Consider the following 23208-nt stretch of genomic DNA (forward strand, 5'->3'; position numbering starts at 1 on the left):
AATTGTGGAGCATAACATGTCCAGAGACTTGTAGATGAGAAGGAAAAGGTCGGAAGAATAAGGGTCTTTGGAATCAACCAATTTAAGGAGACTAGTCAGAGACTGAGATTTCATAAAGTGAAGATTAAATCCAGCAAGCCAGCTAAAGGAAGGATCCTTTTAACAGATGTTAATGCACTTCCTTAAGATATATCTCATATTTTATATTTTGCTTTTATTTTTTATTCATTTTAGGATAAATAGTTCACTTGAAATTATTATGCAAATATTTTTCAATTTCTATTCACTTATTAAGATTATTCTAATCATATATCATTTGTCAGTATATAGTTAATTAACATATATGTAATATGTTTATATTAATTTATTAAAATCAAATTACTGTGAATTGTAAATATATAAAAGTTAGGTTTTGGTCCACTTATACTGGTATAATTGTATCATTTCCATATGATTTTTATATATGACTTTATCAATCATCTCGGAAAAGCGTCTTTAGTTTTCGATTAATCATCTTGAATAATATTTATTTTTGTAATGAATCTAAATAATATAATAAATAATAGGTAAGTTTTCTTGCATGTTGGACAGTGAAAAAACTATTGAAGAAATTAAGAAAGCTATAAAACCATAATTGAGGGAAATTTTTTATAATTTTTGTTCAAGTTTGGAAAGATACTTATTTAAAAGAATATTTATGTAATATAAACTATTAAATAATTACTTTATTCAATAAATTACTAAACTTCTTTAAAAGTATATACAGTAAAAACTCTATAAATTAATACTCTATAAATTAATAAACACTATAAATTAATAAATTTTGCTGGTCCCAAGTCGGGCCAGTGTAAAAATTAACAATACGATAAGATAATAAGATAATAATTTTTTCGAAATCTCCTTATAAAATATGGTCCCAATAATATCATAAATTAATAATTATGTAAATTTTTTTATATATATATACTGATATAATAATGTATGTTTCTCCTAAAACTCAATTCTATAGAACAATTGTAATGTTGTATTTTCAACCTATAATGATATCTCTAAAATATTTTATAACATGTCATACAAATAATTAAATTTAAAGTTTTAATTTTTAGATATGCATCATTTACAATTTGATAATTTGACAGATTATTAAAATAGGAGAATTGATATTATTATTCATAGATTTGAATTTATGTGTCTCATGTGTATAAGTCAATTTGTCTATAATATTTGTAATTTATTGTAAATAGTGCTTTCTAAATATTACAAGTTCAATTCCCTAAACCATAAAATTTATAACATCCAAAAGTTTAATCTTATTTTGCTATAGTTGTTCCAATTCATAATTTTTTAAAAAATAAACAATTAAAAATATATCTATAAATTAATAATTATTAATTTACACTATAAAATAATAATTATTAATTTATAGATAAATTAATATCACTATAAATTAATAAAATGTCTTAGTCCCAACATTATTAACTTATAGAGGTTTTACTGTATATAATTATATTTTGTTGTATTAATTTCAAACCCAGCATGAGTCATTATCTGGTAAAAAAATAATTGCGCTGCCTTTTACAACCGAATGCTTAAAAAAAATACATGACATTTGCTTTGCTCGTTTTGGTAAAGCACCAATTTTTGATGGCAATAATTATATAGAAGTGAAAGACTTTATATTGTTATCCCAATTAAAGTTTTTTTTTTTTTTATAGATTAAAGTTAAAACTATGATAAGTATTCACATGTAAAAGGTTTTTAACACATAAAGCAAGTTTCCAACATGCTTAACAGTAGGACTAATTTTAACTGCTTAAAGAGTTTAACTGTAACTTGTATATAAATTTGACTGAAATCGTAAATGGGAAGATTAGAACCATAACTTTTTTTGTTTACCTATGATATAAGATAAGTTGATAACTACATCTCTGTGCCCAATAATCAAAACGACGATCTCACGTAATGGGCTTAAGTAATTAAAGCCCATTAACTTTTGACAATAAACCGACCCATTAGTTTAAAAAAAAACAAAACCCTAACCTAGCTCGGAGTTACTTCACATCCTTCTCTCTCTCCATCTTCACATCTCGGTCTTTCTCACCGTCGTCGTCTGATCGCTTAAGAGTAACCATGGTTCGTTCTCCACCGCCTGAGTATCCGTTTTTTCTTAATTCACAGTTTTCGTTTCTTATATATGGTGAGATTTCGATCTCTGACTATATATTTCTGTGGTTTTTGTTTGAGTAACAGCCTCAGGGAGATTACATAGAGCAACACAGGAAGAGGTATGGACGTCCCTTCGACTACTATGAGCGCTTGCGCAAGAAGGAGGCGCGTGAACCTCACAAACACTCCACCAAGGCTCAGAAGGTTCTCTTATTTCTTCTTCTTCTTCTTCCATTTGTTTTTTTTCAAATAATTTTAGCTCCCCTTTTTTTAGCTGATTCATCTTGTGGTTTTTGGGTTGAAATTGCAGTCTCTAGGTATCAAGGGTAAGATGATTGCTAAGAAGAATTATTCTGAGAAAGCTCTCATGAAGAAAACGTAAGTGTTTTCTTTTACTTCTCTGAGAATGTATCATTTAGGTCAAAAGATGTTTGATTACTAGTATGATGGATTGGTAATAGTTAGAAGAGTCATTGTGGTTTATGTATGATGAAATTAGCATAAATTTGCTTACATTTTTGTTTTTAAATTTGGACACAACAGATTGAAAATGCATGAGGAGTCTTCATCAAGGCGTAAGGCTGATGAGAATGTTCGGGAAGGTGCTGTTCCTGCTTATCTTCTTGATCGTGAAGAGACCACTCGGGCCAAGGTTTGTTTTTTTTCTTTTTGGATTTTCTATAATTCTGAAGCTTGATGAGGCATTACATTAACAAGTGTGGTTTTGTGGGTGGTAGGTTCTTAGCAACACCATTAAACAAAAGAGGAAAGAGAAAGCTGGCAAATGGGAGGTCCCTCTTCCTAAGGTGATATATCTCTCTGCTTTTGTATTTGTATTTTTCAGTGTTTGCAACTCTAACAAATGGGTAAAGCTCAAATTCATCTCTCTTGGCAGCTAATAGCCCTTTCCTCTTACAGGTCCGTCCTGTCGCTGAAGATGAAATGTTCAGAGTGATCCGATCTGGGAAACGGAAAAGTATGTATCTGCTTGTTTTGTTATTACTTTGTTTAAACACGCCTTATCATATAGAGGCTATTGATTCAGGAATTGGCCCTAAAACATTGATTGAGTTTACTTTGTGGATTGATTTGATTCGTTCTAAATAGTCTGCTTACAACTATGTCAATGCTTTTTGCATCAACTACAGCAAAACAATGGAAGCGGATGGTTACAAAAGCTACATTTGTTGGACCTGCTTTCACAAGGAAGCCTCCAAAGTACGAGCGTTTCATCCGTCCATCTGGTCTGCGTTTCACCAAGGCCCACGTCACTCACCCTGAACTAAAATGCACTTTCTGTCTTGAGATCATTGGAGTTAAGAAGAATCCCAACGGTCCCATGTATACATCACTTGGTGTCATGACCAGGGGAACAATCGTCGAGGTCAGTCCCCAAGCTCTATACATATTAAGGTCTCACTTATCTCAGCTATGCTAATATCTCAATATGTGAATGGATTTTCAGGTTAATGTGAGTGAGCTTGGTCTTGTTACACCAGCTGGGAAGGTTGTTTGGGGTAAGTGTGGACATATATACTGTCTGACTTTTGTGCAAACTGTAAAAAAATGTGTTGGCTGTGCCTTAACTCTCTTTGTTTTGACTTCAGGGAAATACGCTCAAGTGACGAACAACCCCGAGAATGACGGATGTATAAATGCCGTCTTACTTGTGTAAGCAAATGTCCGGCAATGTCAGAGAAGTATGGATAGATACAGCGAGGATCATGTTAGCTACTGTCTTTTTTTGTTCTCTCCTGAAACATTTTTGTGCTGTCTTTAAGTTTTTTTTTGTAATGGAATCGTTAATGGTTCGTCTTCGCATCACATTAACCAGCTCTTGTAGCTTTTTAAAGAATCCTATATAATGAAATTTGTTGCTTCTAATGTTCGTATTACCGTTACTATTGTGAGCTAATTTGCCTTATACTTGGTAAGACTCAACAGTGAGAATAAAATCGAAAGCTAAATAAGTGAAAAATAACTTACATATCTTTACTTCGTCGCTAGGATTGTACACCATACCTGTTACTGACTGCTTCTCACTGCTGCTGCGTCGGGGGAGACCGAGAGATACGAGAGTTGGTGTTTTAATTTGCTTTGCTTATAGAGTTTTTTGGATTTGCAGCCTATATAGTCTGTAGTTGTAGCCTATATAGATTTGCATCAAAAGTTATCAGTTTATCACACGGTGATCAATTGTGCATATAATTGGAAACATAAGTTCCTTACAAGTAGTGTTTTTATTAGAACAATTTTATAAGCCAAGGCACAACAAGAAATACAACAGTGATACAATAAAGCTGGTGAAGCTTCTTAAAAGCTTATCTATCAGCTCGTGCTTGGTAAAGCTATGGCTGCCAATGGAGGATCAAGTACTTGAAAAAGTCCTGAAGACAGCCTTCTTGTGAGGTCCTCTGCTTCAACTTTGGTAACGTCAGCTCTCATTCCGATATCAGTAGCGTATCTACTAGCACAATACACACCAATCGCTGTAGCCGCCATTCCATAAACGTTTGTTGTAACAAGCCGCATCGGCGTTGACAAAACCGCAGCAATTGGTCCACCTATAATCGAGACAGCCTGACCGCTCTGTCCCATTGTCCTTCCTTCAAGAACCAGCAATCCGGTTTTGCAATAAATAGCGAAATCCTCACAGTTGTTCTTGAAAACGTCGTAGCATCCGAACCCGTTTTGAAGGAGGTGTTTAGCACGGTGGACAACTATGTCATTAGGGTCAGAGACAGCGAGTGTACAGGTTCCTCCTCGAGCTTTGGCGAGGAAGTGTGCAGCGTTAACAGAGTACTCAAACCGATACAAAACACCACCGGCTAGGAAACAGTTTAGGCATGAGGAAACAACGCCGTGACCTTCGTTAGGTGGAACGCAGGTTGGACAGTGAGTGTGGTTTCGGGATGGACCTGAGCTGACTAGTATGAGATCAAGAACAGTTCCGGTTGCAACTTCTTGGCCTCGTCTAGTGAAATGGATGACTCTATCATCTCCAACATAAACGCCTACACAAACAAATTTGTGAACCATGGAAATATTAGTAACTCAATCCCAACATTGGTGGATCACCCTCAAAGCTTAGCTAGCACAAGTGAATCAAGCAGTTCAAGAAAGATCAATATCGACTCTAATAATATCACTTCAAGTGATCTAAGTTTAAAACATCAAATCCTAATTCATTGAACAAATTCTCACAAACCCTAAGTTTTTTTTTTCTTTCTCAAATTGAACATTGATCAATTCGACATTTAACATTAAGAAAAATCGAAACTTTTAAAGAAAAAAATTGGGGTTTGGAAGAAGAAGAAAAGAAGCAAACCGTGATGGGCATAGATGTAAGCAGTCCTCCAAGAGTATATATGATCCCCAGGTTTCAAAGTCGATCTGTCGATCCTGTTCTTACACAACAAAAAAACAGAAGATTTCGTGAGAAAACGTAAGATGATGATAAATTAACAAATTCTCTGGGAAAATCAAAGAGAGAGGAAACGAAACCTGTTGGAGAGAAGCCCCATCTAATGAATGATCGAAGAAGAGACGAAGCTGTGACACTCTTATCCTCTTCAAAGATACTATAAAGACAAAACGCGAGAGAATGACGAAATCGTAGTTATTATTATGCTTAATTATGGCTTCCGTTTACTCTCTCTCTCTCTCCCATGCCTTTTCTTCGTCGTTAAGGAAAAAAATAAAATCAAGAGGAACACAGAGAGAGACAGGGGGGACAGGTGTGAACCGCGTGGACATCGCGTGGCATCCTTTCTTGTTTTTTAATAAACTGGCCTGTTTGGATAAATATTCGATGGGCCTTTGATTTCCATGGGACTCATATCGTATCATATCCAAACCAACATTCTCTTTTACTTTTGTTATGTTTTGATGTGGGCTAAAATTAAATTTACTGCACAATTTAATAGAGTCAAATAACCAAGTTTATTTGTGAAAAGAAAAAAAGTCAATATTCAAAGTTTTGATATGTTTGTCAAAGTCTTAAATAATAGATATATTGATTAAAAAGAAAGATATATTGATATGTTTGCCCAAAAAAAAAAAAGATATATTGATTATAAAAAATAAAAGAAAATTGTAGTCTATGGAGATCTGGTAATAAATGGGTGTAATTTTTATGACAAAATGTTCAATAATTTACCATAGGATCTACAGGATATTCTAATATGTATTTTCATTATCCATTAATAATGATATTTCAATATATTATCCAGTGATATATCATGTAAGTGGTAGTAAGAAGAAAGATATTTTCTTATCCTAAATTTAATGATTAGTCAAAGAAAAAAGAGATAAGATATAAAAGTAGATTCTTTAAAATCCTAATCTAGTAAATAAGTTGAGTATTATTCTTTAACATATAAGATTCAGTTATTTTTTTTTTTTTTGGTAGAATAAGATTCAGTTATTGTTAGTAATAAATTAATAATACTGATTAAATTAGAACAATATTATTTAAAATAAAACCCAGAGAAACCAAATAAATAATAATGGTTAATGATCATATTATAAAAACCCACAGAGGAAATTGGAGTGTATAAATATATTGATTCATCGGCTCGTCTCATCATCTCCTACTAGTAGTAAGACCAGAGAGAACGTAACCGAAACAGAAACACATTTCTCTGACTTTATAACTTTCGCTTTTTTAATCTTTAAGCGTGTGAAACGTTAAAAAAAAAACAAAATAAGAGTAAGAACCTCAATAATAATATCATCCGTACGCTCTCTCTCTCTCTCACACTCTCGAGTCTCCATTTCAATACAAACCTTTTCAGATTCTCCAGAGATTTACATTTTCTTTGGCGATTCTCTTGGAAAATTTCGATTTTTTTTTTTTTTTTTTGGGAATGATGAATTGGTGATATACCAGAAGACGAAGAAGAGAGGATCGAATTCGATAGACTCGTGTTCTTGATTTTGATTTGTGATTCAAAATATGGATCCGTCGACTTCGAACAGCCGGAAACAACCGATTCTCCGTCGAAGTCTCTCGACGCCGTCGTTATGTTGCGGAGGATCTACGACGGCTGAGTGTTGCGGTGGTACGACAGCGAGTTTCGCGGCTTTATGTCTTTGCGCTCCTTGCAGCGTCGTGAACCTCTTCGTTCTCGCTTTTTACAAGGTTCCTCGAGGGATCTGCCGCCGTATCATGCGACGGAGAAAGTCAGCGAAAAAGGAGCTTTCGGAGAGTGGAGGAGATTGCGATCAGAGGAAGCTGGGTAAAGTAGGGAGTTCGCATTTCGCTGTTCATCCATTAGAGAGCAAAGACGACGACGAAGAGGACGGTTTAGATGATGATGAAGCTGTGATTGCATTGGAGAAGGAGATGTGGAACAGATTTCACAGTGGAGGTTTCTGGCGAAGCCTTTCACGACCTGAAACGACGTCGCCTCATTAGGGGACCCGGGGAGGTTTTTTACTATTCTTGTAGATTTGTTTTCTTAATTGTTAACTGTGTAAAACCCAATGTGATCAATGTTGATAGCAATGATGTGTCGTTTCAATTTGTCTATAAAGCTTTTTCAATCAATCTTGTTTGGATTTGTGACTTTACAAATGTTGCAGAATTATGAAATTGATGATAGATTATGTTATCATTATATAGTTCACGTTTCAAATGAGACAGAATTATATGTATTGTTTAAACCGAAGCCAAACGTTGACTATTAGTAGTATTATTTTTTTGGTTAGAAGGTTCATTTCTAAGGCTACAAAACTTGATAGAGGAATCAACTTTGAAACTTTCTTTACCTTTTTTCTTCTTTTTTTCTTTTTCTTTTAATAAAATGTTAAATTAGATTCAAAAAGAAAATAGTTTTTTAAGATCTTGTGCTTCGTGTTTGCTAAAAATTCATAAACCTTAAACTAAGGTGTTACATAATTCCTGAAACTTCTTTTATCTTTAAAGACGAATAAGAATTTGGAAATAGAATCTATATATTGAGATGATGATTGAAGAAATAAAACTTTGTTTTTGGATATGGAGAGCTTTCCTTGGACGAGGTAATTATGTTTACACTACAAGAAAACATAGCAGTTTCCGACTGCCAAATTAGTCAGGAAACGGTCGGAAAAAAGCATTTCTAACCATAAACCGATGACAGTAAATCGGTTGGAAATTGCTAGTCGGAAATTGTTTTGGTTGGAAATCGGTCGAAAATTTGTGACCGATAGTAGTGGTTAAAAATCAGTTGGTAATAAACGGTCGCAAATCTGTTAGAAAAACTCGACCGATTACCGAAGGTTTTCCAACCGTTATGTTTTTCGACAAAAAAAAATAAAATATTTGAAAAATTATTTATTTAAAATTTTTGTATAAAATTAAAATAAAATTAAAAAATATCACAAAAAAATAAAAACTATAAATAGCTAAATAAATCAGGGCATGACAAGAACTAGATATGCCACAACAATCCCTCTGGTAAAGATCTAAGTAAAATTTCTTAAATAAGAACAAATTCAGAAAAAAAAACTCCAGAAATCCCAGATGTAGATGAAGCTGGAGAAATAGATCTGGATGGGAACTATGGAAGCAGACGACGCAGACGAAATCTTAGAGTCCTATCTTCAATTCCTCTCTCACCTCTTCCAAGCTCTTCTAATAATCTAAAGTTTATCAGATCTGCAAAAAAAAAATTAAAGAAATAAAAATTAAAGATTGTGATATGTATAAGCAAAATCATTAGTCTCAAACATAGTGAAGCAACAACAAGATTTACCATTTGGCTGAGATCTGCGGTGAACATATGTGAATGATTTTGGTTGGAGAAGATGAAGAACAAAAAGATAGAGAGAGCTAGGGTTTTCTTTGGAGTTGTTGCAAAAAAAAAGACTAAAATAGTTAAGTTGGACAACACAAATTATGCCTCACGATGGCACATAAGAATAATTTTGGTCGGGAAGCGGTCGGTAAATACCGACGGAAATTTTGGTCGGAAAGTTTTGTCAAAAATTACCGACCGATTTCCAATCGTTTCAAAAGGTCAGAAATTACTGACCGATTCTCGACCGACAACTTAACCTGTTGGAAAATTGGTTAGAAAATGGTCAGTAAATACTGACGGATATTTTAGTTGGAAAGTTGGTTAGAATTAACCGACCAATTTCCAATCGTTTAAAAAGGTTATAAATAACCGACCAATTTCCAACCGAATTTTGTATTCGTCAATTAACGATTGGAAATTGGTTGGAAAATTTAATGACCAATAAAACGGTCGAAAATTTGGTCGGAATTAACTATGTTTTCTTGTAGTGTTATCCCTACAAAGTAGACCGTCTACTAGGTGAAGATCTCTATTCCAACAACACTATGTAGACCACTTTTTTTGGAGATACGAAAACTAATAATTACAAGTCAAATCACACTCAAAAAGCAAAGCTTAATTTTGTATGATTAACATTAAAAAAAAACAGAAAAAATAAGATTATGTAGCATATTCATGATGCGTGAATCTTATTATAGATTCATGGACTAAGTTAAATGTGTTTGATCAAAAGTTTTGCAAACGTACGTAGTCAGTGTGTGCACTTCTAGGTTATACAATAATCTATGAATTTTTCACATACTATATGATAATGCAAGGAAAACAAAAGAAAGAGTTTTTAGTTAGCTTTAGTGAGAAAGTGGAGAAAAGGCATATTGAGTTTGGAACGTGGCAAACATGCCACAGAACAGTCTAAGTAGGATTAAACACTCTGAAGAGAACAGTGATTTCGACATTAAAAAAAGAGCTAATACTATTAACTAAAACACACAAAACATAAATATTTGAGACATTAGCTAGTTTTGTAGTACAAGACGAACATTGTTGAAAGTGTATTTGATTAAGACGTGGTTTAGTTGGGATCATATAAAGAGAAGGATCCAGTACTAGATTCGGAAGAAGCGTGGGATATGGAATATAGCTGGTATAGCTACTACATATAGGTGTGACAGGATAGGGCTTGAGGAAGAGAGAGAGAGAGAGGGTCACTGAGTCAGGTGGTGAAATAATAAAGGACGTTGAGTGAAAAAGAAGTGAATAAAGTTAAGTAATTAGGGTTTCATGTGAGGCCAGAGTACAGTGTGACTCTTCGTGTAAACTGTCCTTTTCTTTCTTTACCCTTTTCTTCTGTTGTGTGTGTGTGGGGGGACCTTCATTGATTTCACAGAGTTCCTACCACACCACTACTTTTCATCTCCATATTTATTGACTCTTCTTTTATTTCCTCTTTTATCTCTATTTATAAATACAAATTTGTTTAGTTTCAATTGTCTTACACATGAAAATGCAGCTGTGATAAGACAATTCTCCATGGATTTTGCTATGCGTTGAATCCCATGCACCTTGTCTTAACATTAAGGTTTAAAAAATAAAAAATCATACTCTAAGCAAACTTAAACCAATGGAAACTTTGTGATAGCTAGGGATGTTAAAAGTGGGTTAAAACCCAATGGGTACCCAAAACCCATGTTTAATATCGGGTATGCGGACCTGTTTTTTCAGTAAAAAAAAAATAGGTTTAAAACGGGCGGGTATCCAAAATTATAGAGTCTTACACGGGTTTACCCAATAAGAATATGGGTACCCACGGGTTTTTTTCTCTCACCTATCAGATACCAAAAAGACAAAATTTTATATTTTTCCTCTTTGGAAAATCAAAACACGAACCCTGAACCATAGTCCAATTGGTTTTGTTTGTTTATGCGTGAATGATTTTATATTTTGTGGGATTTCGTTGGGTCTCAGATCGATTTGAAAACTTAACAATTCCGGTTTGGTTTGATTTTGTTCATGTTCTGAAATTTTCTGAAGTTAGAAGCAGTGCTCGTGGTCTATGATCGTAACTCCGAAGCAGGTACGAATCCTCTTTGATTTTCATTTTCTGGGTTGGTTTTAATTTACAGCCTTTGATTGTGGGTGGAATCAAGTTTCAATTTTGAATTAGCTTTAAGCTTTGATCTGTCTATATAATTTATGGGTTTGTATCGATTTAGGGTTCTTCCATGTGACCCCTTTTCGATTACTTTTCTCTTGTATCGATTTAGGGTTTTTATTAGGTATATAATCTTCTTGACTCGATTCTTTCCAACGGCAATGGCTAAACTTTCACAAGTCTTATTCATTTTTGTGTTTTTGTGTCTTATCGAGTCAGTCTTAGAGTTAAGGTTAGTGATCTTAAGAGTCACTTTAGAGCAGTATAAGTCACAACATCCTTCTTACGCATCATGATCTAAGTTTATCTTGTTCGGAAATTAGTTGGTTTGGTTGATGTGTTATAGAATGAGAAAAACTTGAAATGCTGAGCATTTTTTTCTTTTCTTTTCTTTATAGAATGGATTCACAATCATTGGAGACAATGGCAGCTTTAAATGCTGAGCATGAATATCATGCAATGAATGAAGATGGCCAAGAGGCTGAAACTCAAGGAGGAGCACAAAGTGAAACGCAGCCTACTCAAGAGACTACTACAGACCAAACGGTATTTAACTCTAATAAACGCTTAAAGTCTGATGTTTAGAAAGAGTTTATACCAGTAGAAGGACTAGGAACAGATGGTAAACATAGAGGTCGTTGCATTCACTGTAATAAGAAGATGATTGTAGAAATTAGTCAAGGAACATCATCTGTTAAGCGTCATTTAGCTATTTGTCCAAAGAGACCTCCAGAGCTGAGTAAAAAAAGTGAGTATGATCAGAAAGTAGATCGTGAAATGGTTACTGAAATTATTGTATACCATGATATGCCTTTCCGTTATGTTGAATATGAGAAAGTGAGAGCTAGAGATAAGTATTTGAATCCAAACTGTCAGCCGATATGTAGACAAACTGCTGGGAATGATGTGTTTAAGAGGTATGAATTGGAAAAAGAAAAGGTGAAAAAGATCTTTGCAGGATTCAAAAGAAGAGTATGTTGTACAGCTGATTTGTGGACAGCTCGTGGCACTCTCACTGGCTATATTTGTTTGACCGCCCATTATGTTGATGATGAGTGGAGGTTGAACAACAAGATTCTAGCATTCTGTGAAATGAAACCTCCACATACAGGTGAAGAAATAGCTAATAAAATTCTTAGTTGTTTGAAGGAGTGGGGTTTAGAAAAGAAGATTTTCTCTTTAACTTTGGATAATGCTAAGAATAATGACAGTATGCAGAAGATCCTTAAGCATCGTCTTCAGATGATTAATGGTAATGGATTGTTGTGTGATGGGAAGTTTTTTCATGTCAGATGTTGTGCTCATGTGTTGAATCTTATTGTGTTAGAAGGTTTATCAGTAGCTACTGATTTATTGGAAAATATTAGAGAGAGTGTTAGGTTTGTCAAACTATCTACTTCTAGGAGAGAAGCATTTGCCGCATGTGTTGAGAGTGTAGGGATTATAAGTGGTGCTGGATTATCTCTAGATGTCCCTACACGTTGGAACTCAACATATGATATGCTTGCCAGAGCTTTAAAGTTCCGCAAGGCATTTGTTAGTCTAAAAGAATGTGACAGAAATTACAAGTCATTGCCTTCCGAGGATGAGTGGGACCGTGGAGAGAAAATTTGTGACATCTTGAAGCCATTTAGTACCATCACTACTTATTTCTCAGGTGTCAAATATCCTACATCGAATGTGTATTTTCTGCAAGTTTGGAAAATTGAGCGTCTTTTGAAGAACTATGCAGTTTGTGGTGATTTTAGAGTAGAAGAGATGGCTAGGAAGATGCGGTTGAAGTTTGATAAATATTGGGATCAGTACAGTATCATTCTAGCTATTGGAAAGGCAATGGGCAACGCTATGGTGATTTGGCTTCTCTAGCTTGTGATGTTCTTAGTATTCCAATTACCACAGTGGCAGCAGAGTCGTCTTTTAGCATTGGAGGTCGTGTATTGTGTCATTACAGAAACCGCCTCCTTCCAAAAAATGTACAAGCTTTGCTATGTACTCGAAACTGGTTACGTGGTTTTGCTGAGTTAGAAGGTAAAAACATAGTCCAAATTTTTTTTTTAAAAAAATTTCATTGTTTTGTTGATTTATATTTTCAAATTACAGGTGACATTGAAGACAACTTTGATGATGGAGCTGAGTGTACTACATCAGTGGCAAGTAGCTCAGGAGTATGAACCTTTTATGTGTTTATGTTTGATTGTTGTTGCCTTGTGAATTTCTAAACATTTTATGTATTTTAACATTGGAGAACCTTTTATGTATTTAACATTTGTTTTTAGTTTTTGCTTAATCTAATTAGAGTTTATAAACTTTTGAAAATTGTCACAGATATAATAAAATACACAAAATACATAATATAAATCATATTTGTTTTTAGTATAGAAAAGCTATAGACACAAAAATACACAATGCAAAATGCAAAATACATCACATGAGACAAAAAAATTCGGGTACCCACGGGTTTACCCACAAGAGTTAAAACCCGTTCGGGTTTACCCACCAGACCTAAAACCCGTTCGGGTTTTTTGAATTTGGGTTTTTTCTGAGCAGGTTTTTTTCGGGTTCGGACCGGGCCGGGTTTTTTCACCCACCACAACATCCCTAGTGATAGCTGTATCTATTAGCAATTTTGGACTTTTACTCATTTCTTATTTTTGTACTATTCCACAACTGTGATTTATTTATTAATTTTTTTTGTAGATGTGGCCGGTGGGTAAAGAGTACCTTTAAAAATAAAAATAAAAATGTCAATAGACAATGAGTAGTGTTATGTTATCCCATATATCTATCAATGTAATGGTTCTATGATTCTATCTGTCAATGTTCAGATCTTCATTTCCTTAAACACAATTTTCTCGCCGTACAAAGGCAACCAACCCTGTGCTAGCTATAACTATATAAAGGCAAGGTCTGGATACTATCAAAATTTAAAATGACAATGTTGTGTCAGTATAAAGCATGATAACATGTCGTAAAGTTTGAAAAATGGGAGGAAAATATGAAAAACGGTTGATTCTATATATATATGTTGGGTCGAGGATAATCCATGACCTAAAACTGCAATCTTGTGAGCTGTAGAGGTGGAAACATATAAAAAGATGTAGAGATTTTATGAGCTCACTAGTTGTTTTTATAGTATATAAGAAAGGAGACTTGTAATAATTTTTGTTGTGGAGATCGAGAAGATATTTATAGGCTTTACGTGATCCATAGTCTTTTTGAAGTGTCACTCCACTATTGTTTGTTCATTCAACTGTAATTTACTGTCACGAGTCACTAGAAAATGTTTATTTTGCAAAACACATTAACTCTAAGGACTACAATATCATCTGCTTTAGCCTTTAGAAAGGATGATACGCATTTGTAACTCTATAACTATATGGCTATCCCAAACTTAAAACACTATGATTGATCCCTTACATATTTGATCCCAAGTCAAAAGAGCACTTGCAAAGTTTCAGGGTTAACAAAAAAATAATAATCATCGGAGCTATAACGAAAGAAGAAAAATGGGCCAAAAGGCCCAAATTGAGCCCATAAAAGATAGCAAGATACTCGCTTTCCAGTAAAAATGCTAGACAACAAAAAGAAAAGAGAGAGAAAAAAGGAAACGCTAGTTTAGTGGCGTGACTCATACGCGCAAAGATGGGGGCGTGGTTGTAAATTATTCGATGATGGTCGTCAGTACACAATTCACATTCACAAACCTACATACATAAGATGTTTACGTAGCAAACCGACAGCTTCCTTTTGAAGCCACGCGTTCTTCGGCTTCCTTCTTTCTTTCTTTCTTCTTTTGCTTCCAACTCAAAACACTCACATGCCTCCTTTTTCACCTTTTCCCCCTTCTCTCCTAATTTCACTTTCAAGTTAAGTATATCATTCACACACTTCATTCATTCCCTGTACCAAAATCACACACAACTTTTTCCAGCAACAAAAAAATAAAAGGGTTTAGAGGAAGAAGTACAACTACAAGCCAAGGCCGAGCCGAGTCGAGAGGGTGAGAAAACATCCAAAGTCAGCAACAATTATATAATTTTCTTTTTTTTTGGGGTGGTCCCATCACCAGGCTGGATCGAAAAGTCGAAAAAACCCCAATACTACTACTACACAACATAGACACACAACCAAACTCACATCTCTCTCTCTTAACACTTTCCACTTGCCATCGCCGACACTTCAAGAAATAGAAAAAGAAGAATAGGAAAACAAAAAAGTAAAACTCTTTCACCATAAAAAAAAAGAAAGAAAGAAAAATTTATTGTTCCATCTTTCTGATAATCGGATCTTACACAGAGAGAGAGCTCCATGGATCGCCGCATCTATGGTGGCTCCGCCGTCATTCATCTCTTCTTCCTCCTAATCTCCTTCACCGCATCATCTGCATTACCCAAGAACACGAATCTTTCTTCCGGGTCGGGTCAGATCAACTCCAACTCCGTCCTCGTAGCTCTTCTCGACTCTCGTTACACTGAGCTAGCTGAGCTCGTCGAGAAAGCTCTTCTTCTTCAGACACTTGAAGACGCCGTTGGTCTTCACAATATTACCATATTTGCCCCTCGTAATGAAGCTCTTGAGCGTGACCTTGACCCTGAGTTCAAGCGGTTCTTGCTCCAGCCAGGTAATCTCAAATCTCTTCAGACACTCCTCATGTTCCACATTATACCCAATCGGGTCGGGTCAGACCAATGGCCTTCAGAAGAATCGGGTCGGGTCAAGCACCACACGCTTGGGAACGATCAGGTCCATCTGAGCAACGGAGACGGTAAGAAGATGGTGGATTTAGCTGAGATTATCCGACCCGATGATTTGACCCGACCCGACGGATTGATCCACGGGATCGAACGGCTTCTCATTCCTCGCTCCGTTCAAGAAGATTTCAATCGCCGTCGTAGCCTCCAGTCAATCTCCGCCGTCTTACCCGAAGGAGCTCCGGAAGTTGACCCGAGAACCAACCGTCTCAAGAAACCAACCGCTCCAGTCCCCGCCGGATCTCCACCGGCTCTTCCGATCCAATCCGCTATGGCTCCTGGTCCGTCGCTAGCACCGGCGCCAGCTCCGGGACCTGGAGGCAAGCACCACCACTTTGACGGTGAAGCTCAAGTCAAAGATTTCATCCACACACTGTTACATTACGGCGGATACAACGAGATGGCAGACATTCTCGTGAATCTGACGTCACTCGCGACGGAGATGGGTCGGTTGGTGTCAGAAGGCTATGTTTTAACGGTTCTTGCTCCCAACGACGAAGCTATGGCGAAATTGACGACGGATCAGCTGAGTGAGCCAGGAGCACCGGAGCAGATTGTGTATTACCATATTATCCCTGAGTATCAGACGGAGGAGAGTATGTACAATTCTGTTAGGAGATTTGGCAAGGTGAAGTTCGATACGCTGCGTTTTCCTCATAAGGTTGCGGCTAAGGAAGCTGATGGTTCGGTTAAGTTTGGTGACGGTGAGAGGTCGGCTTATTTGTTCGATCCTGATATTTATACCGACGGTCGGATTTCGGTTCAGGGGATTGATGGTGTTTTGTTTCCTCAAGAGGAGGAGATCGTTGAATCGGTTAAGATACCGGTTAAGAAAGTTGTTCAGCCAAGGAGAGGTATGTTCTCTTTTGGTCATTGGTCTTGTATCTAGTGTTTGATTGATCCGACTTCAGTAGTCTTTAGTATAGTTTGAATGAGCAATGAGATCTTGAGAATGTTAGTTTGTGTAAGAACAAGGTTAGGGTCCAAGAACGTAAGACGAGTCTAGTAATTTGAACAAGGTTAGGGTTCAAAGAATGTTAGATTAGTCTAGCATAGCGAACTGAATAGATTATGCGTGTTAGGAAAGTAAAGACATATGAGAATATTGGATGATATCAAACCACAAGCAAGAATCAAAGAGAGTTAAGTTATTTTGTGTGTGTGTTGGTCATAGCCATTAACTAGCTGGCTATTAGCATCTTGTCATGTTTCTTACCTTCCAATATGTTTGTTAGGTTAAAAAAACTGGGTATTTTATTAATAGCTTTTTGTAAAGTACAAATCTAGAATATTATTATAAGTAAGGTTACAATTATGGAGAGATTAGTGTGTGTGTGTGTGATTGTGATTGACTTTGACCTAATAAAGGTGTTGTACTGTTGTGATTGAAACAAACAGGGAGATTGTTGGAAGTAGCATGTAGCATGCTTGGTGCTTTTGGCAAGGACACTTATCTTAGCAAATGCCGGTGAATTCGCAAACCCGCCAAAGAATTGATTTAAACACATTCAACAAGGTTAGTAGGATTTTTGTTTCTTACGATTTGATTGTTCATTGATCCGTTCAAACGATCGCAGATGGTAACATGAATTCATCTCCTTCTCTTTACACACAGCTGATTGAAGGGTTTTGGCCTTGGATGAAAAAGAAAACGAAGAGAGGACCAACAACAACGTTTCAAAGAAACCAATCTTCTATGGAATGATGAGAAGGATGGTGGGTTTGTTGAGTTCTATTTTTCTTCATTTCTTAAATATATATTTTTGGGGGGTGTTTTGGTTTGGTCTTTGGATTATGAATACTGTAATTAGATATATCAATCATTTTTTAATTAATTTGGTGGTGTATGAGAGAGAATGAGATAGTACCATAAATAAAAAAGGGGGAACAAAACTTTTTTTCTTTCACCTTAAGGCTTTGTTCTTTTGGAGTCCTTTGTTTGGCTTTTACTACAGGGAAAGTATAATTCCAGTCGGTATGGTAAGAGAATCATAATTAAATTATAGTCATCACTATGATTACAATGTCTCTTACTTTATTATCTTTGGTTAATCACGTGGATAATGAGTTGGCTGTGGCTGTGTTTTGTTGTTTTGTTGATTATTGGAGGACAAAGCACAAATCTAGCTGTCTGTCTTTGTGGTCAAGTTTCTTGTGAGAAATATCAAGTCTTTGATACTGAAGTTGTCTGAAATATTTGTTTTCTCCATGTGGTCTCTCATCAATGCTCCCTCAATTATTTGTTGTGTTTCCTATGATGCCTTTTTTTTTTGTTCTTCAATCAAAGCCATGACCAATTGTGCCATATTGCATCGTCTATAAACAGCAAAATCTAATAATACCATCCATCACCCTACTAATAATATTATGACCCGTTATTGTAACATTTCACAGTTTTTAAGTTGTGTTTTACCTTTCACAACTGTTTTTGAGTCTTTTGACTTTTGATGACGACAAAACAAAAAACTGCTTTGACTTTTGAGTTGTGTTAACATCACAAGTTGATGTTGGGAATTGAGTAAGAGCAATGAAAGCCTTGTTTCGATTAAAGTCTTGCTCTTTTGATCCAACACGAAGGAACCCACTCGTTTCTTTCTCAGGTTTCTCAAAGTCATCGAAATCTAATAAAACCCGTGTTACCCCGACGAAGATCCAAGCAGAAGCTGCTGCTCTCACGTCACTCTTCAATGAGATTACTGAGATTTTAGGATCGGATGTTGTCAAACCAGATGATACTACGCAGCTCAGATCACATGAGTCAGGACCACCACGATCATCTGTTTCTTGCACGCAAAGTGTTCGTGAAAATGCCGCAACGGAATTTACAGGCGAGAATGAAGAAGAGGCTCAGCAACTTGTTCGTGAAGAAGTCGACGTCAGCCATGTGGTTCATCAGATTACGTGTGTCGTCAGGGAAGATGACGATATGGTTTCCATGGAGGAGAGGTTAGAGAAATTGAGTTTTCCGTTTGAACCGGAGATAGTAGAGAATGTACTGAAGAGGTGCTTCAAGGTTCCTCATTTAGCTCGAAGGTTTTTTGATTGGGTGAAAGACAAGGATGGTTTTTCACATAGAGTTGGAATATACAACACCATGTTAAGCATAGCTGGGGAAGCAAGGGATCTTGATATGGTTGATGAACTGGTTAAAGAAATGGAGAAGAACGCTTGCGATAAAGATATTAGAACATGGACTATTCTTATCTCTGTGTACGGGAAAGCCAAAAAGATAGGGAAAGGGCTGATGGTTTTTGAGAAGATGAGGCTAAGTGGCTTTGAACTCGATGCTGCAGCTTACAATATCATGGTTAGGTCTCTATGTATAGCTCGTAGAGGTGATCTTGCGCTTGAGTTCTATAAGGAAATGATGGAAAAGGATATTACTTTTGGATTGAGAACGTATAAGATGCTACTGGATTGTATAGCGAAATCAGAGGATGTTGATGTAGCTCAGTCCATTGCAGATGACATGGTTAGGATATGTGAGGTATCAGAACATGAGGGTTTTGGTTATTTGCTTAAGAGTTTTTGTGTTTCCGGTAAGATAAAAGAAGCGTTGGAACTGATCCGTGAGCTAAAAAACAAGGAAGTGTGCCTTGACGCTAAATATTTTGAGATCTTGGTTAAAGGACTTTGCAGAGCCAATAGAATGGTAGATGCTTTAGAGATTGTTGATATAATGAAGAGAAGGAAATTGGATGACTCAAATGTCTATGGGAATATTATCAGTGGGTATCTCAGGCAAAACGATGTTTCTAAAGCACTTGAACAGTTTGAGGTTATAAAAAATTCAGGGCATACAATTAGAGTTTCTACGTACACTGAGATTATGCAACACCTTTTCAAGTTGAGACAGTTTGAAAAGGGTAGCAACTTATTCAGTGAGATGATAGAGAGTGGCATTGAGCCTGACAGTGTCGCTATCACAGCCGTGGTTGCTGGTTATTTGGGCCAAAACCGAGTAGCAGAGGCATGGAAAGTGTTTAGTAGCATGAAGGAAAAGGGCATCAAACCAACATGGAAATCTTATCTGATCTTTGCGAAGGAGCTCTGCAGATTAGCAAAATATGATGAGGTCCTAAAGCTACTTAATCAGATGCACGCCTCCAAGATAGCTATCAGAGATGATATGTTCTCTTGGGTTATCTCTAGTATGGAGAAAAATGGTGAAAAGGAGAAAATTGAACTTGTAAAAGAGATCCAGAAAAAATGCAATTTCTACTGTCAAGAACAAGCAAACGGATATGACAAAGAAGAATGTAGGCAAGAGGATGAGCTTGTTCAAGAGTCTGATCGTCCACCAGCTTCTTCTTCTGTTGATAAAATAAAGGTACAAGAAATTTGTCGTATGTTATCATCCTCTCGTGATTGGGAGACAACCAAAGAATCTCTAGAAGAATCGACAGTTGAGTTCACGCCAGAACTGGTAGTTGAGGTTCTACGTAATGCTAAGATACAAGGCAACGCTGTTTTACGTTTCTTTTCATGGGTGGGAAAGAGAAATGGCTATAAGCACAGTTCAGAGGCATACAACATGAGCATCAAAGTTGCAGGATGTGGGAAAGATTTTAACCAGATGAGAAGTCTGTTTTACGAGATGAGAAGACAAGGCTGCTTGATAACACAAGATACATGGGCAATCATGATAATGCAGTATGGTAGAACCGGTCTTACCAACATTGCTATCAGAACGTTCAAGGAAATGAAAGATATGGGTCTGATCCCGAGCTCGTCGACCTTCAAGTGTTTAATTACAGTTCTTTGCGAGAAGAAAGGCAGGAACGTTGAAGAAGCCACCAGAACATTCTGCGAGATGATTCGTTCAGGTTTTGTCCCAGATAGAGAACTAGTCCAAGACTACTTGGGATGCTTATGTGAAGTTGGTAACACGAAGGAAGCAAAAAGTTGTTTGGATTCTCTCTGCAAGATAGGCTTCTCAGTCCCTGTGGCCTACTCCATTAAAATAAGAGCTCTTTGTCGAATTGGAAAACTAGAGGAAGCTCTATCAGAGTTAGACAAGTTTAAAGGAGATAAATCTTTACTAGATCAGTATACTTATGGAAGCATTGTTCATGGTTTATTGCTGAGAGGAAAGTTACAAGAAGCATTGGCTAAAGTGAATTCCATGAAGGAAACGGGAATAAAACCCAGTGTTCATGTCTACACATCTTTGATTGTTCACTTCTTCAAGGAGAAAAAGCTCGAGAAGGTTCTCGAGACATGTCAGGAAATGGAAGAAGAAGGCTGTGAACCTTCAGTTGTTACATATACGGCAATGATCTGTGGGTACATGAACCTGGGAAAAGTGGAAGAGGCTTGGAAAGCATTCCGCAATATGGAAGAGAAAGGTACTTCACCAGATTTTACAACATACAGTAAGTTCATAAACTGTTTGTGCCAAGCAGGCAAATCTGAAGATGCGCTGAAGCTTCTGTCCGAGATGCTGGATAAGGGTATTGCTCCAAGCACTATCAATTTCCGGACAGTTTTCTATGGGTTAAACAGAGAAGGCAAGCAGGATCTTGCCCGGATTGTTCAACAGAAGAAGTCGGCTTTAGTAGCACAGCGAAAGGTATCCACATGACCTCTCTCTCTCTCTCTCTGACAAATTACTGTAGTTCTGTATCAATGGATAGAACCTCATACAAATGGATCAAATCAAATATTTTTCTTAGCAACGAAATCTGCAAATGCTCTTATTACAAAGTCCTCTGTTCTATATAACTAAACTAAAACATGAAGCGAAGATACTGTAGTTATGAGCCATGATGTGTTGTTCCCTTCAAATGTAACCGCTAAGGCTATGAGGCAAACATATAAAAAAAAAAGTTTTCATTTTAAAGGAGGACTACTTTGCCTCATAGCTTCTTCACAATTTCTTCACAGGCTCGTTCGTAATAAGTCATTCTCTGTATGCATTTTACAGCTTCATCAAACCTCTGGCTTTCAAACGCTTCGACAAAAGAGTCAGACCACTGCTTCAGTTTCTCTTGAACCTAGAGGAAAACAACAAGATCACATCGATTAGATCAGTTTAGTGTATTCAACCAGTGACCAACGCTGCAGGTTTTAAGGTGTTTGGAAAGCTAACAAAGTTAACGAAAGACCAAGGCATCTGAAGGAAGCAAGATTAATCAGGAATTTTTCAAGGTACCTGGGATTGGATCTGGTTTAACGCTACTGAACCATCTGCTTCTGATATAGCCTCTCTGAGTTCCATAATCTAAACACCATTTTTCAATGAATAAAAACTAAGTGAATGTGTTTATTTATATGACTGACATGTATATGAACCTTTACGGTAGCAGAGAAAGGTCAAGACTAATATTTTGCAAGTGAATCCCCTTACCTCCATTAACAATGTTGGATCTGTTATTGTTTCTTCTTCATTGACATTTACGCCACTCAGCTTCATCTACATAACCAAATCAAATAGTTTCAGAAAAAAGACTGCAGCTTTTGAGAATCCTTAACACGCAATGACAATAGTGAAGAAGAAGCTCTTACTATATATATTGCTCTTGACAGCCGCTTGGTTAATGTCCGACATGCTTCAGTCACCTTTGCAGACTGATCAGCTGCGTAATCTCTTTCTTTCTGTTAACAATCCAAGAAGCAAAAGCTAAGTTTAAGAGAAGATGAGTAATAATAACATCAAAAGAGAATGTACACAGACAAAGAGAGACCTGTGATTTGTTGTGAACTAAATCAGGATGTAGCTTCTTTTGCCAATCTTTGTACTTGCCTTCAAGGCTTCCAGGTTCTATCTCATACTTCTTCTCCCTAATTACAGAGAGAACAAGCCAAAGACGTTATTGAATGAGAAATTTCTAAACCCAAATTCAAAGGTCTCATCTTTTACATGATCTAATCAGCTAAATAATTGAATCCAACTAAAAATCTAAACTTTGGATCAAACCCTAGTTCTAATTATACTTACAAGCCAAAAATCTGAAAGTAATCGACTGAGTCATCAACAGGTTGAATGCTACGGCATGAGTTACAGAACAAAAACGCAGCTTTCTCGCCACAGTTCCAGCAGCCGGAGCTTCTCTTCCCGGCTCCAGACTCCGAGCTGAAAAATTTCCCGGGAAATCGGAGTCGACCCGCGAGAGCCTCAGCTGAAGAAGAATGATGTTGCAGAGACTCGCGACGCAATTGGGTTCGTGATTGAATCGTAGCGAGCGGATTACACCGTGAAGTTGAAAGATGTGTTCGTCTGAAAAGGGTGGAGAAGGACGCCACCAGCGTCTTTGTTTTCTTCATTACGAGATCGTAGCAGGCTTTGGCTCTACAGAGATCGTTGTGTTTGTGTCTCTAATAGAATCAGACCGACTTGATTGGTTTAGTGTAA

At 36.5% G+C, this 23208-nt stretch overlaps 5 protein-coding genes and 1 pseudogene across 6 annotated transcripts; 4 read left to right on the forward strand and 2 right to left on the reverse strand.

Annotated features, from left to right (window-relative positions):
* Positions 1 to 2027: 2027 nt before the first annotated feature.
* LOC104734643 (uncharacterized) lies at positions 2028 to 4050 on the forward strand. The gene is made up of 9 exons (XM_010454259.2): positions 2028 to 2133; positions 2251 to 2370; positions 2477 to 2544; positions 2710 to 2818; positions 2904 to 2972; positions 3085 to 3142; positions 3315 to 3550; positions 3632 to 3683; positions 3774 to 4050. Exons 1-9 carry the CDS (start codon positions 2131 to 2133, stop codon positions 3839 to 3841), a joined length of 783 nt encoding a protein of 260 aa, XP_010452561.1. The 5' UTR covers positions 2028 to 2130; the 3' UTR covers positions 3842 to 4050.
* A 273-nt stretch (positions 4051 to 4323) lies between these two features.
* On the reverse strand, positions 4324 to 6139 carry LOC104734645 (protein LEAD-SENSITIVE 1). The gene is made up of 3 exons (XM_010454260.3): positions 5671 to 6139; positions 5495 to 5568; positions 4324 to 5180 (listed from the first exon to the last, which is right to left on the reverse strand). Exons 1-3 carry the CDS (start codon positions 5688 to 5690, stop codon positions 4495 to 4497), a joined length of 780 nt encoding a protein of 259 aa, XP_010452562.1. The 5' UTR covers positions 5691 to 6139; the 3' UTR covers positions 4324 to 4494.
* A 591-nt stretch (positions 6140 to 6730) lies between these two features.
* LOC104734646 (uncharacterized) lies at positions 6731 to 7717 on the forward strand. The gene has a single exon (XM_010454261.2). The coding sequence runs from the start codon at positions 7124 to 7126 to the stop codon at positions 7583 to 7585; it is 462 nt and encodes a 153-aa protein (XP_010452563.2). The 5' UTR covers positions 6731 to 7123; the 3' UTR covers positions 7586 to 7717.
* A 7083-nt stretch (positions 7718 to 14800) lies between these two features.
* Positions 14801 to 17761, forward strand: LOC104734647 (fasciclin-like arabinogalactan protein 17). The gene is made up of 3 exons (XM_010454262.3): positions 14801 to 16708; positions 17253 to 17370; positions 17470 to 17761. Exons 1-2 carry the CDS (start codon positions 15412 to 15414, stop codon positions 17324 to 17326), a joined length of 1371 nt encoding a protein of 456 aa, XP_010452564.1. The 5' UTR covers positions 14801 to 15411; the 3' UTR covers positions 17327 to 17370; positions 17470 to 17761.
* A 398-nt stretch (positions 17762 to 18159) lies between these two features.
* On the forward strand, positions 18160 to 21537 carry LOC104734649 (putative pentatricopeptide repeat-containing protein At5g06400, mitochondrial pseudogene; annotated as a pseudogene). The gene has a single exon (XR_015578191.1). The product of XR_015578191.1 is annotated as a putative pentatricopeptide repeat-containing protein At5g06400, mitochondrial pseudogene (transcript).
* On the reverse strand, positions 21504 to 23200 carry LOC147929132 (iron-sulfur cluster co-chaperone protein HscB homolog). Its single transcript, XM_087481661.1, has 6 exons — positions 22795 to 23200; positions 22541 to 22637; positions 22362 to 22451; positions 22204 to 22269; positions 22009 to 22077; positions 21504 to 21850 (listed from the first exon to the last, which is right to left on the reverse strand). The coding sequence occupies exons 1-6, from the start codon at positions 23118 to 23120 to the stop codon at positions 21713 to 21715; spliced, it is 786 nt and encodes a 261-aa protein (XP_087337787.1). The 5' UTR covers positions 23121 to 23200; the 3' UTR covers positions 21504 to 21712.
* Between the last annotated feature and the right edge of the window lie 8 nt (positions 23201 to 23208).

The sequence above is a fragment of the Camelina sativa genome, chromosome 13 (genome assembly GCF_030686135.1).
Source record: "Camelina sativa cultivar CO46 ecotype springtype chromosome 13, ASM3068613v1".
Classification (NCBI taxonomy): Eukaryota; Viridiplantae; Streptophyta; class Magnoliopsida; order Brassicales; family Brassicaceae; genus Camelina; species Camelina sativa.